Source organism: Zootoca vivipara, chromosome 16 (genome assembly GCF_965207765.1).
Source record: "Zootoca vivipara chromosome 16, rZooViv2.hap1.1, whole genome shotgun sequence".
NCBI classification, from domain to species: domain Eukaryota; kingdom Metazoa; phylum Chordata; class Lepidosauria; order Squamata; family Lacertidae; genus Zootoca; species Zootoca vivipara.
In genome coordinates this window covers 25,682,844-25,699,335 of record NC_142599.1, presented here as the reverse complement: position 1 = coordinate 25,699,335, position 16,492 = coordinate 25,682,844, and the positions used below count along the sequence as shown (strand labels likewise).

At 46.2% G+C, this 16,492-nt stretch overlaps 1 protein-coding gene across 1 annotated transcript; it reads left to right on the top strand.

The window, feature by feature from the left end:
- The first annotated feature begins 36 nt into the window (after window positions 1-36).
- POLR3C (RNA polymerase III subunit C) lies at window positions 37-14,914 on the top strand. The gene is made up of 15 exons (XM_035098028.3): window positions 37-173; window positions 1,936-2,112; window positions 2,495-2,750; window positions 2,849-3,034; window positions 3,557-3,645; window positions 4,657-4,761; window positions 5,895-5,987; window positions 7,620-7,700; window positions 7,839-7,890; window positions 8,852-8,912; window positions 10,552-10,702; window positions 12,290-12,391; window positions 12,496-12,545; window positions 12,919-13,068; window positions 14,648-14,914. Exons 2-15 carry the CDS (start codon window positions 1,966-1,968, stop codon window positions 14,724-14,726), a joined length of 1,602 nt encoding a protein of 533 aa, XP_034953919.1. The 5' UTR covers window positions 37-173; window positions 1,936-1,965; the 3' UTR covers window positions 14,727-14,914.
- The last annotated feature ends 1,578 nt before the right edge of the window (window positions 14,915-16,492 follow it).

The window sequence follows — 16,492 nt, the reverse complement described above, 5'->3', positions numbered from 1 at the left end:
TCAGGATTGCTGGGTACCGGATGTGGTTCCCCGGGCATAGCGAAGGGTCCGTCGGAGCGTGGTTGCCATGGTTGCCGCAACGGAAAGGGAGCTTGAGGCCTAGTCGAGTAGGCGAAACGGGCTGCTCTCTGACTCGAAGGTTACGGGCTCGGGTGTAAAAAGAGTCCCTTCGGGTAGGTAGAGGGGAGGGAGGACTCTTGGAACCGCGGCCACGGGGGTGTAGAGTCGGTGGGGACCACGTAGGGAGGAAGAGAGCTGAGAGCCGGGACTCCTGGGTTCATCAAGGGAGGGAGCGGCTGGACTTGGTTGTCTTTCTGGTGCAAGGTGGCGGGATCGATATAGGGGGTCAGCTGGGGTCTCGGGTTCATCAGGGAATAGTCAAGCATATGGAAGAACAAGCCTTGTTGTTGTTATTATAAGGTAGACCAGGTAGCTTCAAGAATGTGAAACTTAACCGGATGCGTATTTCCCCCTTCTTTAACCCTCGCCTTGATCTCGTTCCCTTTCCTCTTGTGTCAAATTCACAGTCGTAAGCTTCTCAGGACGGACGCCCATTGCTATTCTGTAAAAACACCACGTGTGGGGTGCATTAAAAAAAACATTGTGCGGATGTGCTGTCAGTGTTAATGAGGTTTACAGACCTGCACAGTAAAAGATTAAAACGAGCAGGGGAAAGAACGGTGGATAAAAACTTGACAGCAATGATATCCTTGTAGACATTTTTTTAAAAAAAAACAGACTGGAAAAGTTACAATTAAAAAGTATCCTGCCTGCAGCAGTTGGTTTCCTTACAGACTAAAATACTTGGGAAAATGAGAAATTTAAACAAGATTTCTTTCCTGTCACAGGCATAGTCAGGATTTGTGGAGGTGGGCAGAACCTCAGTTATTTTGTGTTGATTTAATTGATGGGCAGCTGCCCCTCACTGCCCCCCCCAAGCTATGCCCATGCTTGTTGTTTAGTCGTGTCCGACTTCGTGACCCCATGGACCAGACCACACCAGGCACCGCTGTCTTCTACTGCCTCCTGCAGTTTGGTCAGACTCATATTGGTGGCTTCGAGAACACTGTTCAACCATCTCGTCCTCTGTCATCCCGTTCTCCTTGTGCCCTCAATCTTTCCCAACATCAGGGTCTTTTTCAGGGAGTCTTTTCTTCTTATGAGATGGTCAGAGTATTGGAGCCTCAGCTTCAGGATCTGTCCTTCCAGTGAGCATTCAGGGCTGATTTCCTTAAGAATGAATAAGTTTGATCTTCTTGCAGTCTATGGGACTCTCAAGAGTCTCCTCCAGCACCATAATATGACCTGTCCATCTTGGGTGGCACTGCACAGCATAGCTCATAGCTTATCTGAGTTATCCAAGCCCCTTCGCCACGATAAGGCAGTGATCCATGAAGGAGATGCCCATGCTTGCTGTAGTCAAAAAGCTAGTAATATAGACAGCCTGGGGAGAAAATTCCACAAACGTAGAAGATCTGTGGGTACTCACTTCATTACTGAAGGCAGGCTGGGTGTCACTTCAGGTACTCTAGCCCAAAGCTTAGAGTGTGCAAGGAGGGATTTATTTTCTACAAGAGGTGTTCAGGCATGCAATCTCCACTTCCTACCTCCAACAGAGTTCAGGAAAAGCATTAGTACAGTTCTTGAATCTGCTGAATGTGTATATTGGCTGTCATGGTGGATAAGCTGTAAAAATGTGAATACCCCATGCAGAGACTGGGGGGATTCTTTTGTTCGTCTTCCTTGCCTTCACATCTCTAGCCATGTGACCACAGTAAAATGTCCAAAAGTTTAAGGCACACTCTCTTCAAGTACACTGACTGGCATATGGTGGCAGTTAAAATTGGGATTTTAAGAGCTCTTTCCAGTCTCCAAACCCACTGGGCAATCATTTGTGCTTGTGCTGACTTGTGTGGATACACTCTTGTGTTACAGAGGGCCAGACAGATATAATATTCCTGCAAGATGACCCAGGCAGAAATCAAGCTCTCTTCCCTCTTGCTCTGTGAACATTTTGGTGAGATCGTAGAAAAGATTGGGACGCACCTCATTCGCATGGGTAGCCAGCCATTACGGATGATAGCTCATGACACTGGGATGTCACTTGACCAGGTATGTGTAGTGGTAGATGGCACTGATGCAGATGAAAGGCTGTTACATGAATAATGGCTTTGCACTGGAGAACCATGGAGTTTTGGCCTCAAGTCAGGGAGACCCAGGTTCAAATCTCTGCTTGGCCATGAAGGTCCCTGCATAACTTAAGGCCTGTTAACTTCTTCCACCTCACAGGGGTGTTGTAAGTGGGCGAAGGGGTGCATTATAAATACTGCTGTTCCTGGGAAAGGATTGCTCTGGATGATCCATAAGGTTCATTCTGACTCTTTGAATCCTTCTCACACTGTTTTGCTCAAATAGAATGCTGTGCTCTGGACTGGGGTTGGGTGGAGTCTGCAGATCTCCATATATGCACCTTGCTTTTCTCCCACCTGCACAGGTTCGGAAGGCACTCTGTGTCCTGATCCAGCACAACTTAGTGACGTATGAGCTGCAGAAGCGAGGCCTGGTGGAGTATGAAGCCCAGTGCAGCCGAGTGCTGCGGATCCTCCGCTACCCCCGCTATATCTACACTGCCAAGACCCTTTACAGTGACACGGGTGAGCTGATCGTGGAGGAGCTGCTGCTCAATGGCAAGATGTCCATGAGTGCCACAGTGAAGAAGGTGGCTGACCGGCTGACAGAAACAATGGAAGGTGAGCTGAATTTAAGGTGGAGCTCAGCCCTGGAAAGGCACTTTTTGGTGGAGCCTGGAACTAAGGTCTGAGTCGAGGGTTTGTTTCCTTTTCTTCAGATGGTAAAACAATGGAGTACAGTGAAGTCTCGAGCACGTTTGTACGCCTGGCAGACACCCACTTTGTTCAGAGATGCCCATCAGTTCCTGAAGGTCCAGAGCCTTCTGATGGCCCGCCTCCTCCTGTGCCCACATTGCTGTTGAACGAGAAGGATATGTATGTGGTTCCAAAACTGAATCTCATAGGTGAGGAAACAACTCAGAGGCCCCATGATCATTTCATTAAGCCTTGTAAAACTGCATCATCATAGATGATGTGCAGCATTGGCTGGTGACTGGTAAGCAGTGTCTCAAAGCTATTTTCCTAAACAGAGACGTCTAGGCTCAGCAAAGCTCATTTCAGGAGAGAAAGGAAACAGTGGTCCTGTCTGCAGTTGGTTTTATGCCCTCTTAACTCATCCCCTTGCTGCCGCCACCCAAAACGAAACCCTTGGGAGTTGTAGCTTGTGATGCTGGAAATGTTTGTCCTTGCTTTTCTCTCCTCACACCCCTTCAAACCACAATTCTTGGGTTCCCAAGGATAATGGTTTGATTGTTAAATCATATGAAAACCTCTCTGGATTTCCCCTGAGAGAAATAGATGGCGTATCATGCTTACAAAGCATGATCATGATGGAAGATGAGGGCTGAGCAGCTATAGAAAGGTGGGCTTAGGCAGATTGCATTCTTATTGCTGCTCAAAGTGCAGACCTTTCTTTTGGTCATCAGGGAAGGGGAAGAGGAGGCACTCCGACAACGGCCAAGACAATGGAGAATGCAAAGCGAAACGACAAAAGCAGGAGGCAGACAGCAAGGAGGTAAAGAGGCTGCTGAGCTGGGGAGCGCATCCCTTCATGGACGGGCACTGGAAATTTAGCTTTCTCCATCACCTTGAAAGGAAGAGCAAATCTCCCATTGGTTTTAATCATAGCGTCATAGAATTGTAGAGTTGGAAAGGACCACGAGGGTCACCTAGTCCAACCCCTTGCAATGTAAGAAGCTTTTGCCAAACATGAGGCTCAAGCCCACGACCCTGAGATTAAGAGTCTCGTGCTCTACTGACTGAGCTATCCACATTGTAATATCTGTAAATGATGGGTTTGGAGGAGGTGAGAAGTAGAGCAGTCTTGATATATTGTGAGGGTGGATCTGTGGTGCCTTGGCAGGAATTGGAGGATAGATCCTACCAACGTTTAGGGCATGATAAGGCTTGATTTCATGGCAGGGTGTGCCGCCGCCCCAGGTAAATTAAGAGGAACTGTAACATCATTTGAGGTTGTGATCAACGTAAGTTCAACTCAGAATAGACCTATTGAGAATAATGGACCTAAGTTACTCATGTTCATTAATGGATCTACTCCAAGTAGGACTATCATTGGTTGCAACCCTTGATTTTAGTACCTCTAGCACCAAAAATATTCTGCAGTTGTCCTGGTTATTTCATTTATTTCTTTATCTCTCCATGCCCCCACACCAAGTCTTACCTTGATGGTCATTATAGCTGTGCAGATCAGTTCAATGGCATGTGGACTTTGTCTCCTGAAGCCATAGAGGAAGCAGCCAACATGATTTTTCCCTCCCAGTGACTTATTTAATAGAAGCAAAAGGAATTATGGATTTACTTGTTTTTAAAGCAAAATAAATCATGCAAATGAAGTTTCTGCATACTTGCTCTATTAGCATAATATATGCAAGTTGCAGCATTTAGTGTTTGTGGTGACATAATTTTGGTTGGAGTGCGCTGGGGGTACAAGTAACCCCCCAGTTGTGCAATTTGATACACAGGATAACACTCTGCTTCCTGCTTTCTCCCAATCAACACTTCTCAGCCTCCATCAGATGATGGAATCTACTGGCAAGTCAACATTGACCGTTTCCACCAGCACTTCCGAGATCAAGCCATTGTCAGCGCTGTGGCCAACAGAATGGACCAGGTGTGTTGCTTTCCTTCTTGGGGTGGGTGGCTCTATGTCATTAGACTAATATGTGGTGTGGCCACATTTGGGATACTGTGTACAGTTCTGGTTGCCCCACCTCAGAAAGGATATTCTAGAGATGGAAAAGTTTCAGAAAGGGGCAGCCAAAATAATGAAGGGGATAGAGTGGCCCTTCTGTGAAGAAAGGTTGGAGCATTGGAGACTTTCTCATTTAGAGAACAGGCCAGTAAGAGGAGACACGATAGAAGTTTATAAAATTATGCATGGCATGGAGAAAGTGGACAGAGAAAGTTATACTCCCTCTTGCATAAAATCAGAACTTGTGGACATCCAGTGAAGCTGAATGTTGGAAGTTTCAGGGCAGATAAAAGAAAACACTTCTTAATGTGGCACATAGTCAAACTGTAAAACATGGGTCAGCAAACTAAGGTCTGTGGACCAGATCAGGCCCAATTGCCTTCTAAATCCGGCCCATGGATGGTCCGGGAATCGCCGCATGAATCGCCAGTGCGCACGTTCTTTCCCTCTCCCTCACATGGCGGCGGCAGCACCTCCTCCCTCCCGGCTTCTCCTTGCCCTGCCTAGAGGAGGAAAGGGGCTGGGCTTTGTTTGTGCCAGCCCCTTTCCAGAGCCCTTTCGCGCGCCGCTGATTGTGCTGCCAGCCCCTGCCGCTCACAAGACAGAGGAGCCATGTTTGGCTCAGCGCCTCTCTCGAGCGGCTGCCATTTAAAGCAGCCCCTCTCCGGAGCTTTTTTGCGCACCGCTCATCGTCCCTCATTCATTTCGCCCCCCAAAAATATAGTCCAGCCCCCACAAGGTCTGAGGGACTGTGGACCGGCCCCCTGCTGAAAACGTTTGAGGACCCCTGCTGTAGAACCTGCCCACACAGGAGGCACTCATGGCCATTGGATGGCATTTCCTCCCCTGGCCAGTTTTTAGTTTATCAAAGAAGAGTTTTAGCTTTTCCCTTTTCCTTGGCATACTGGTTTTCTACGTGCAGGGATTTATTACTTGATTTTGGTATGGCAGAGCTTTTTAATCATGCAAACTTCCGCCTACGTTTTACAGTTCATGCACAAAACAAGGACTTCCCTAAGATTTCTGCCTCTGTCTCCTTCCCTTTCCGACAGACCAGCAGTGAAATTGTGCGGACGATGCTGCGAATGAGTGAAGTCACGACCTCTTCCAACGCGCCATACACCATGCCCCTGTCTTCCAACGAGGTGAGCAGCTACAATACTTGGGACTTGTTGGCAGATGTGTATGCAAGCATGTGTGTAAGGTGCTTGTGAAGTGTATGTGTGGAGTGCGTGGGCATGTGTGCTCTGTGTACTTGTGGGGTGGCCCTGCCTTCTTCCAGCTCTGACCTTGACCCCTTTTTGCCACACCCACTTTCATTTGGGTCCCTCTCACCATTGGCGTGCAGTTCCTAGAAGGATGGCACCAGAGCCAAGGCAGCCCTTGGCTTAAACAGGTCACTGACCCCCTGTAACAAACCCCTCTAATAGAGTGGCTCATGCCTGCCATGACTGGGTTTCATTGCTGTCCTTTCCCTAGGTCAGAGTAGCTACTAGAGAGGGGATGTCTCATTTTTGCCCGGGGCACATGGCTTTCCTTGGTATGTGATATTGTTATTTATTTATATGCCATCTTTCAGCCAAAAAGGCCCCCATGGCAGCTCATAAAAATTACAAATTCAAATACAAACATATCAGCGCAAATACAATACAAATTGTACCAAATCTTAACATCTCAAAGGGATTGTAATGCATTCATTTTCCTGCCAAAAGAGCAATACATCATGCCCCACAAAACATTGAGAGCAGGAGAGAGCTTTTGTGAGTTGTTTGGCATTTCTTTCTTTGTTTTATGTAATCTTAGAGCTGGAAGGTGACCTTGGGGAGGTAATCTAGCCTAACCCTCTGCTCAGTGATGGGATCTTCCAGCAACTGCACACCTGGCAGATGGCTGCCCAGCTTCTGCTTAAAAACAACCACCCAGCAGCACAGAGCCTGTGCCTCCCAAGAAAGGCTGTTCTCTTGCCTAATAGCTCTTAACTATTCGGAGGTTTAGTCAAAATCTGCTTCCCTTCAGTTCCCGGCTCTTGATTTCTCGTTTTTCCCTTTGGAGTATCAAAGAGCTAGCCTACTCCACCAACAACATGACAGCCCTTCAAATATTTCAAGGCTGGTATCATGTCGTTGTCCCACCCCCCTTGAATTTTTTCTAGGCTAAATATACTCCATGCTTTCCACTGGTTTTCCTAGGACTTATTATACTACTTGTTCTAGAATAATGGTATTAGAATTAATGGGTGTATATTTATGCAGATATATATATATATATATATATATATATATATATATATATATATATATATAGGTTTAGAAAATAAAGCTGTAAAAAGTAAATAAAATTTATAGATAAAAAAAGATACTTTAAAACCATAACTATAACTGAGTGCAGTACAGAGGTTCTATATCAATATTAAGAAATAATTATGGCGAAATGGGTCAGAGTTTACATCAGGTCAGGAGCCATCCGCAACAAGAACAAATCAATTGGTTAGGGAAGGGGTCAGTCTGAAATGTGTCTAGGCCAGGCAAAGGAGAATCCTTCAAGCGGAAAGCAAATACCCCCTCTATAGCTAACATGAGTCATTTCAGGTTTGTGTAATACACTTTTGTTGGTTATGAAGGTTATAAATGGAAACCACACTATTCATTAAAAGACATTGTTCTGTAAAGAACCTCTTGTAGGTCACCTGCTCTCTGGTTATGTTCAGTAGTAGTTTAAAGTCTGTAAGAAGTCACAGGATATCTACAACACTGGACTTCTGATTTGTTTTTTTAAAGATATTCCGGTCACTTCCGGCTGGTTACAACATCTCCAAGCAGATTCTCGATCAGTACCTCACTCTATTAGCAGATGATCCGGTAAGAAAGTCCTCTTCTGGATTATTATTCTCATTTTGAAAAATGCCTCTGAAGTGGCATGCTCTTTTTCTTTTCTTTTTTACTTCCTTTTTCTGATAATAAAACCTTGTCTGGTTCAATCCTTTAATCTCCCCATAGCTGGAGTTTGTTGGCAAGTCGGGGGAGAGTGGCGGAGGAATGTACGTCATCAGTATCCTTTTTGACGCGGCTGTATCATGAGGACTGGTTTTGTGTTCGAAGGCAAGCTATGCTAGTTGTTTGGGAGGATGTGTCTGTACTTCTACGCTAGACACATGTACTTCTGTACATGAAGAGCACACTCAAGCCCGCCCATTGTGGGGGGCCAGCTGCTACACGGGCTCAACTCAGCCAACCTGGGGGAGTTGCAGCAGAAGCCAGAGATAGCAGCTCACTTACCTAGCAAATGGATTGTGGGGCCCAGAGGAAGAGAGAGCTGGTGGGGACGCAGGAGCCAAAGCAGCCCACAGGAGCTCCTTCACAGTGCTGATCCCAACTGCGGCACTAGGGCAAAGAGCAACCAATCCTTGGACCCTGCACAGCCCACCTGTTCTTCCCTCAGCCATTGGATGCCTTAAAGAGATGCTTCTCTCACATCTCTTAAAGAGGGACTGGTGAGTCTTGAGGAACCTGTTACAGCCTAGACCTTGGAGCAGCCAATGTCCTCTCAAGCGAGGAAAGAATCAAGGAAAGGGTTTATTCCAAGAGGAGAGAGCGCTCTTGGGCTCAGGTCCTGCTTGCAGGTTTCCCACAGGCATCTGGTTGGCCACTGGATGGAGCATCACTGTCTCTGGCCATGAAGGCAGAGGATGGCCACTTTGGCTTGTAGCCATTGATGGCCTTATTGCCCTCTATGAATTTGCCCATCCAAGTCAATGGCCATCATTGGGGGAGCCATAGTCTAACCATTCGCTGCATGAAAATGGACTTTTCCTTTATCCGTCCTGAATCTTGCAGGTTAGCAGGTGGCCCTGATGTGTCTTCGCAGCATCGGAGAGCCTAGAAGGTGCCTCCCAAGTTAACCACCCTAACTGAAACTCCCGTCAGTTAGTTAGAAGGAGGTGAGGGGCAAACCACTTGATTGCTTGCCAAAATTGAACTCTGACATTTTCCCCTAACGTTCCCTCAAACAGACCTTCATAAGGCCCTGGCGTCTCTGGCCACCGCAACGCTGGAATCAATAGTTCAGGAAAGGTAAAGGGGAGCCTGCCTGTTTGGAGATGCAGGAGTTGAAAACTTGCTTTGAGTCAAGGTAGCAGGCATGTCAGAGCTCATTGGCTTAATGTATTTGCAGTGTTATTTTGCATGCAGGCCTGCCTCAAGCCAGAAATGTAACATGAGGCCGGCTCCTTGTGCCTGCTGCTGCATAGATCTTTAGTCACTGTGGTGAAAGCAAAGTGCTATTTCCTCCTCCCAGCAGGGTGCAAACAAAACATCCAGTTTATTTGTTACGTAAATGGGTTTGGCAGGCACCAAACAGAGTACAGTGAAATCGCCTGCCTGAAGTCAATACGCAGAGAGTTCCAAAGGGACACGGGTGGCGCTGTGGTCTAAACGACAAAGCCTAGGGCTTGCAGATCAGACAGTCGGCAGTTTGAATCCCCGCCACGGGGTGAGTTCCTGTTACTCGGTCCCTGCTCCTGCCAACCCAGCAGTTCGAAAGCGCGTCAAAGTGCAAGTAGATAAATAGGTACTGCTCCGGCGGGAAGGTAAACGGCGTTTCCGTGTGCTGCTCTGGTTCACCAGAAGCTGCTTAGTCATGCTGGCCTCATGACCCGGAAGCTGTCTGAGGACAAACGCCGGCTCCCTCGGCCAGTAAAGCGAGATGAGCGCTGCAACTCCAGAGTTGTCCATGACTAGACCTAAGTGTCAGGGTTCCATTTACCATTTCTAATGGTGCTAGTTTCACAGACCAAAGCGGCCATTTGTGCATATATGGGCCATGGCGATCTCACAAGTAAACTGGTCCTGAGTTGTTTTTATTTATTTTTTCCTTTACATGCAAACAAACCATATAAACAAACCATATAAACTCTGAAGAAGTGTGCATGCACACAAAAGCTCATACCTATGACAAACTTAGTTGGTCTCTAAGGTGCTACTGGAAGGATTTTTTATTTATCTTTTGTTTCGACTACGTCAGACTAACATGGCTACCTACCTGTAACCATATAAACTTAGTACATGTTTTTACATTGACTTATAAGAAGAAGACTCGTTTGTTAACTTAAGAGAGTGTCTCCCTAGGTTTCCTGTGTGTTGATGGTGGGATCAAAATTGTCTTGTCTGTTTTTAAAATTTTCTTTCAATGTTTTACATTAGTTTCTCAGCCAAGGCTGTTTGCCATACTTTTGTAGATCATCTGGTTAACGATAACTCAAGGACACTTTTCCAATGTCAAGCAACAACCATAAAAAAATGTTGATAAGCAGAGCGCAAATCAGGCTGTCAAAGACTGACAGCAGTGCTAACTGTGGACTGCACTGAATTTGTTGATCTGTTACCGTAACGCTTTCCTAGTTCTGTAGAGAAAACCTTGTTTTGAATAAAGGGCCTATTTCTTTTCTAGTATAGAAAATCATTCTGAGCTCTTTGTGTCTCAGTAATACCTTGAAGTGCTTATAGCCTTTGAGTCACAATGATGGAATAAACTAGGCTCAGTTAGAGCTCTACACGTCTTTCAGCCTTTGACAACTTGGTGCCCTCCAGATGTTTTGGACTCCCAGCTCCCATCAGTTGGAAGCCAAACTGAGAAGCCTGATGCTCCATTGCATGATGCACCCAGAGTGTGCGAAAAACCAGCCCGTTACTCCATTTTATTTCTCTGATCTAGATTCGGGTCTCGTTGTGCTCGCATCTTCCGCCTGCTCCTGAGGAAGAAGCATCTGGAACAGAAGCAAATAGAAGACTTTGCAATGATCCCTGCCAAGGAAGCAAAGGAAATGATGTACAAAATGCTGTCAACTAACTTTGTAGCCCTGCAGGTATGCTCCTTTTGTTTTGGCTGTCCTGAATAATCTAGGTCTGAAAAATAAATTATGCAAAACCAAAGTTCCATGGAAGACATGAGCTGCTTGGGTGCAAGTCAAGATGAGCACAGCGAACTATCCAGGCCCTGAGGAGATAAGGTGGAAGCAGAATTATTTGCAAGATTGCAATTCCTGCGCATACCATTCTCAACTCCCAGTGTGTTATTTTCATCAGCATGAAAACCAATTCCTGAGCTTCCATCACACTCTGGCATCATCAAGAAACCAGATGTGTCACAGGGGTGTGCTGATTAAGGGGTGGGATTCTACAGGTTGGAGCAAAACCAGTTCTCAGTGGTTCCCATGGAATTTTATGGGGACAAAAACTCAGACGCAAGCATTACGAAGGGCAAGGGAGACTGGAAAGAGGTGTAGTTAGTACACCCACACCTTGATCCCTTGTCTGTGACCCCTATTCCACTGAAAGGCTGCCATGGATTCCTGTATTGAAAAGTTGAAAGTGGTGTGCTTGAGCATCGACATCAGAGGCAAAGTTGGTGATGACATGAGAGAAAGCCTTTGCTGTGGCTGCTCCCAGATGGTGGGATTCCCTTCCAAGAGAGGCTAGACTGGCTCCCTCCTTGTTAGCCTTCCGCTGAAAGGTTAAGACCTTGTTTAGATTGGCCTTTCGAAACTAAGGTGCAGGTGATGCTGACCTGTCTTTGGGCAAACTGCATTTTAATGCTAGGTTTAAATGTCTTTTTAATGTATTTTAACTTGCTTTCAACTAGTTGTTATTACTTTGTATATTATAAAGGTGTTATAAGGATGCCGCCTTGAATCCCAGCTTGGAAGAAAGGCAGGATATAAATGCATTAAATAAATAAGGAACACAAGAAGAGCCTGCTGGATCTGACCAGTGGCCCACCTAATCCTGCATCCTGTTCTCACAGTGGTCACCCGGTGGCTAACGGATTGCATTGCAAATCAGGAATCATTGGTCTCAAATTCCATCACTGCCATTGAACATGCTCTTTCTCAGCTTCACTGCCCCCACCTGAAACATAATCATATGTAATAATCATAATTTATTATTTATACCCCAGCCACTCTGGGCGGCTCCCAACAGATTAAAAACAGAATAAAACATCAAACATTAGCAAGTTCCCTAAACAGAGCTGCCTTCAGATGTGTTCTAAAAGTCAGAAAGATGTTTATTTCCTTGACATCTTTTTTATTTTAAGTTGTTTATATGGTTTTATGTACGGTTCTTGTGAACCAATTTGATGTTTTATTTATGAATTACAGTCGTACCTCCGCTTATGTATCCCTCTGGTTACGTAAGCTTTGGGATACGTAAGCGGGAAACCAAGAAGTATATTTCCGGGGTTTTGCTGCATGCACAGAATTGCTCTACCTCCCCATGTGCATGTGCAGAAGCGGTCTCTCCGGTTGTGAAAACCTCGGGATCCGGCCGGACCTCCTGAATGGATTCTGTCCACAACCGGAGGTACCGCTGTAGAGGTATATAAATAAGTAAACATTGCAGTTCTCTTTTCATTATTAAGCAAACATAGTGGGTGTTCTCTCATTCAAAAACAGGAAATCCCCAAGACCCCTGATCATGCCCCTTCCCGCACTTTCTACCTATATACAGTGAACAGGCTCTCATCTGCGCGGATGCTGCTCCACCGCTGTTACAAGGTGCGTGTCCTGTGGCTTCACTGCCCTCACTTTCCTTTTTAAAAAAAAAAATGCCAGGAGAAATTGGATTGCAATAGCCCTTTTCTCTTCCTCCTCCTTTTCAGAGCGTGGCCAACCTGATAGAAAGACGCCTGCATGAGACCAAGGAGAACCGGTGAGTGAGCTGTCCTGGGGGGAGGAGGGTGGTTAGGGCAAGAAGTTGGAGCCCTCAAGATCCACCTCCGCAGGGTCACTCCTCCTCTGTTTGTCACTGCTGTCACAGCTTTGTGGTGCTGAGTGACGGGTTGCAAATCTTAGATTTTCAAAGGTCTGGTTTCAAAGGACTGTTAAAAGTAGGAAACTCCCAGGGCTGACCCCCAATTCTTCTATGTGAGTTTGTCCCAATGGGGCTCGCCCCAGGAGGACTTCATGAATTCTGCCTTGTGAAGGAGTCGTGGTTCTCTGCCTCGGGCCTTGCCACATCTTTGACCAGCCTTAAATTGAAGTGGTGTGGTTCTGTCTGACCTGCAGCTTCTCTCCTGTGCCAGGCGTCTGCTGGAAAAGTCCCAGCGGGTGGAGGCCATCCTCGCCTCAATACAGGCCTCGGGGGCAGAGGAGGCACAGCTGCAGGAGATCGAGGAAATGATCACAGCCCCCGAACGGCAGCAGCTGGAGAGCCTAAAGCACAATGTCAACAAGTAAGTGAGGAGGAGCAGATGGTGGGGATCAGAGAAGGGACCTTGGACGTCATCAAGTCCAAGCCATTTGCTCAGTGCAGGATCGGACTACAGCATTCTGGACAGGGGGCTGCTCAGCAGATCCTCCCTGCTCAAGAGTGTGCACACGGAAAGGTTGCCTTTATGCCTTCCTTATGGACTTCTCAGAAGCTACTGATTGGCAACTACAGGAAAGAGAGAATTTGGGGGGTAAACACGCCCTCAGTCAACCCACCCAGACAGGTTCTTCTTGTGCTGCCTTCGTAGGCCAGGGAAAAATCAGAGTGCACAACCTCTGTTGTATTTAAGGCAGGGGTCCCCAGACTTACCGGGCTTTGGGCCGGTTCCCACCGCGCCGATCGCTCGGCGGGCCGGAGGACGGGGGAGTGCGCGCCCGGGCGCTTACTGGCGCAGCGGCGCGCTTCCAGGTCGGAAAAAGCGCCGGAAATCGTTTGTGCGCATGCATATGGGCCTCCCCCAACCCGGAAGTGCACCAGAAATGACCTCTTCTGGGTCGGGAGAGGCCCATACGCATGCGCACAAAGGATTTTTGGCGCTTTTTTCCGACCTGGAAGAGCGCCGCCGCGCTGCGCGCTGTAAGAGCGGGCGGCGGCGAGCGGCGGGGGTCGTCGCGGGCCGGATTGGGAGGCCAATTGGGCCGCATCCGGCCCCCGGGCCGTAGTTTGGGGACCCAACTTAAGGGGTCACTTCTGTGGCCAAAATTGCCTCCAGGACATCTGGTGGAATGACTTCCATAAATTTTGAGAGAGTGAGCGTGTCTACTTTTTTCTTTTTAAACCACACCACAGAGCTAATAATGTGGATTTATTCACAAAGCCCTATCAAATTGCTTCTTGGGGAAGCTTAAATGTTTTTTCTCACACACCCCTCCCTGCGTGTATCTGACATATAAGATCAAGATTGTCACCTGATTACTTTTCTTAGTAAAAGGGATACTCAAATGTCACAGCAGCCATCAGGGTAAAGGAAGCACTCCCCACCTTCTCTCTCTTTCTCATACAGATGAGAATAGACCACTTCTAAAATGTCACTTGCCACCTGCAGTTCTCAAAGTATTTGTATTAAAAAAAAAGTTTAGTTGTTAACTGGTTTTAATCACTCGGAAAATTAGAATATTGTTGAAAAGTGCATTTATTTCAGTAACACAACTTAAAAGGTGAAACCAATATATGAGATAGAGTCATGACATGCAAAGCAAGATATGTCAAGCCTTTATTTGTTGTAATTGTAATTATTTGTCGTTAGGCGGGTCAATTATAAATGGAATGTAATTAATGAGATGTAATAGCGATGTTTATTTTTGTTTATTTTTGTATTATTGTAACTATTTGTTTTATTACTGTGGAATTTCCAAAAGAAAGCATTTGTAAAAATTAAAATAAAAATAAAAAATAATAAGTTGCATTACTGAAATAAATGCACTTTTCGACAATACTCTAATTTTCCGAGTTTCACCTGTATTCTTAACTGAGTAGTCAAAACTGACATATAATGTAGCTGGAATAATATATATATTCATATTTCTCCCCTTTTAACAAAGGATTGATGCAAGTGAGAACCAAGTGGATGAAACCATATTCATTTTGGAATCCTATATCAACAGCACCATCAAGAGCTGAGCACCCCCAGTAACTAGAAGGCAACGGAGAGGGGCTGTCTTCCTCCTCACTAAGGAGCAATTCTGTCTCCCCATCACAAGCAGGGCTAATGGACACTGAGTGTTGGGTGTGCTTCAACCACTCCTTGTGACTCTATTTATGCCAATTTTTTACAAAAGGAAATAAAAAGACAGACTTGTTGATGTAGACTGGTTGGGAAGTGTTATGGGGAAGAATGCGTATTTGGGTGCAAAACGATTGTTCTAAAACACAGCTTTGCCTAGCAGCAGCTTCCCTCTTCCACCATCTTCCAGTTCTGAAGGAACCGCTGGGCCTCAGTCTTCACAAACATTAGACTTCAAGATTGCTGTAAAACAGGACTATTTTGTCCCTCCCAGTGGGCCATAGAGAGGTGGGTAGACTTGTCACAGTGTGCTGCCACTCCCTGTGGGGGGCCCCACTAGAAAATTGAGCAGGGGCACTCAAATAACTGAATCACTGAATGCATTTCCAGGGCTTCAATTCTCTAACATAGCCTCTCCATAAGTGGCTGGAGGTCTGACATCAACATCACTTATATTTACATCGCTTGTACTGTATACAGGAACCAGAGCTTGTCAAAATGATTGTGTTTGGTTTGGCTTTGAATGACGCTTCTATGCTGCGCTAAATGTTCAGAAAGAGCTAGATCCCTGTCATAGATGAACCTTTGGGGTCTTTGCAGCAGGAGGTGATCCCTAAATAGACATCGGTAAACAGCATGGCAGTTGGGTCCTTATGTATAAGGGGAGGGGCTAGATTGGCACCCAATGACAAGATTTGGATTCAATGATTGACCAATAATATTAGGAAACAACCTCAAAAATGTTTTGCCAAATCTCAATAAGCTTATCACACGCCCACCACAACTGTAAAAGGGTCCATCTCTTGCTAAAGCCCTACCAGCATTGAGATGAACTCAGTGCTACAGTAACATTGTCTCACCCACCCTAGGGATATAGATGCTGGTTGACCAGGACTTGCGGCCCCACCAAGGGTGCCCTACATACATAGATTCAGGTGTGCCTAAGGCCCTTCACATTGCTGTCAGCTGTTGGCTTGGGGGTGCAGATGGTCAGCCTGTTGGCCTATGTCTATGGGGTGGAGCTAGCTCATGTACCAGAAGCCTCTTTGTAAATTCCTACTTGAAGAAGATGTCATTTCCTTGCAAGTCTCATTGCCTGATGTCCCACCCGTGTCACAACCCTATAAATCAGTGGCAGGCTTGTACAAGCAGGATGGAGGCAATTTCCAAAAGGACTTCAGTGCCAGCAAGCTCTGCGCTACTTCCAATGCCTTTTACCCCTCACAGCACCGTTAATAGACTACAGCTCCCAGGATTCTTTGGGAGAAGCCATGACTGTTTCAGGCGGTCTCATAGCCCTTTAAATGTATGGTATGAATGTGACCAAAGTCTTGTACAAAAATCCCACCAATATTTGTTCTGACACAAGCTTTTGTGAGCTAGTCCTCTTCGTCAGGTGCGTGAAGTACTATCCTCCAATAACAGGTAGTCTGTACAGTGGTCCCTCGACTTACAAATTTAATCCGTTCCGAACGAACCTTCGTAAGTCAAAAAAAAGTAGAAGCCAATGGGGGGGGATTCGGAAGTCGAAAAAATCCTATCTAAACCGCATCCAAAATGGCGGGCGGAACTCTCTTCGTAACTCGAAACATTCGTACGTCGAGTCATTCGTAAGTCGAGGGACCACTGTATATGTATATGTGTTGTAAAGGGCTATGAAATG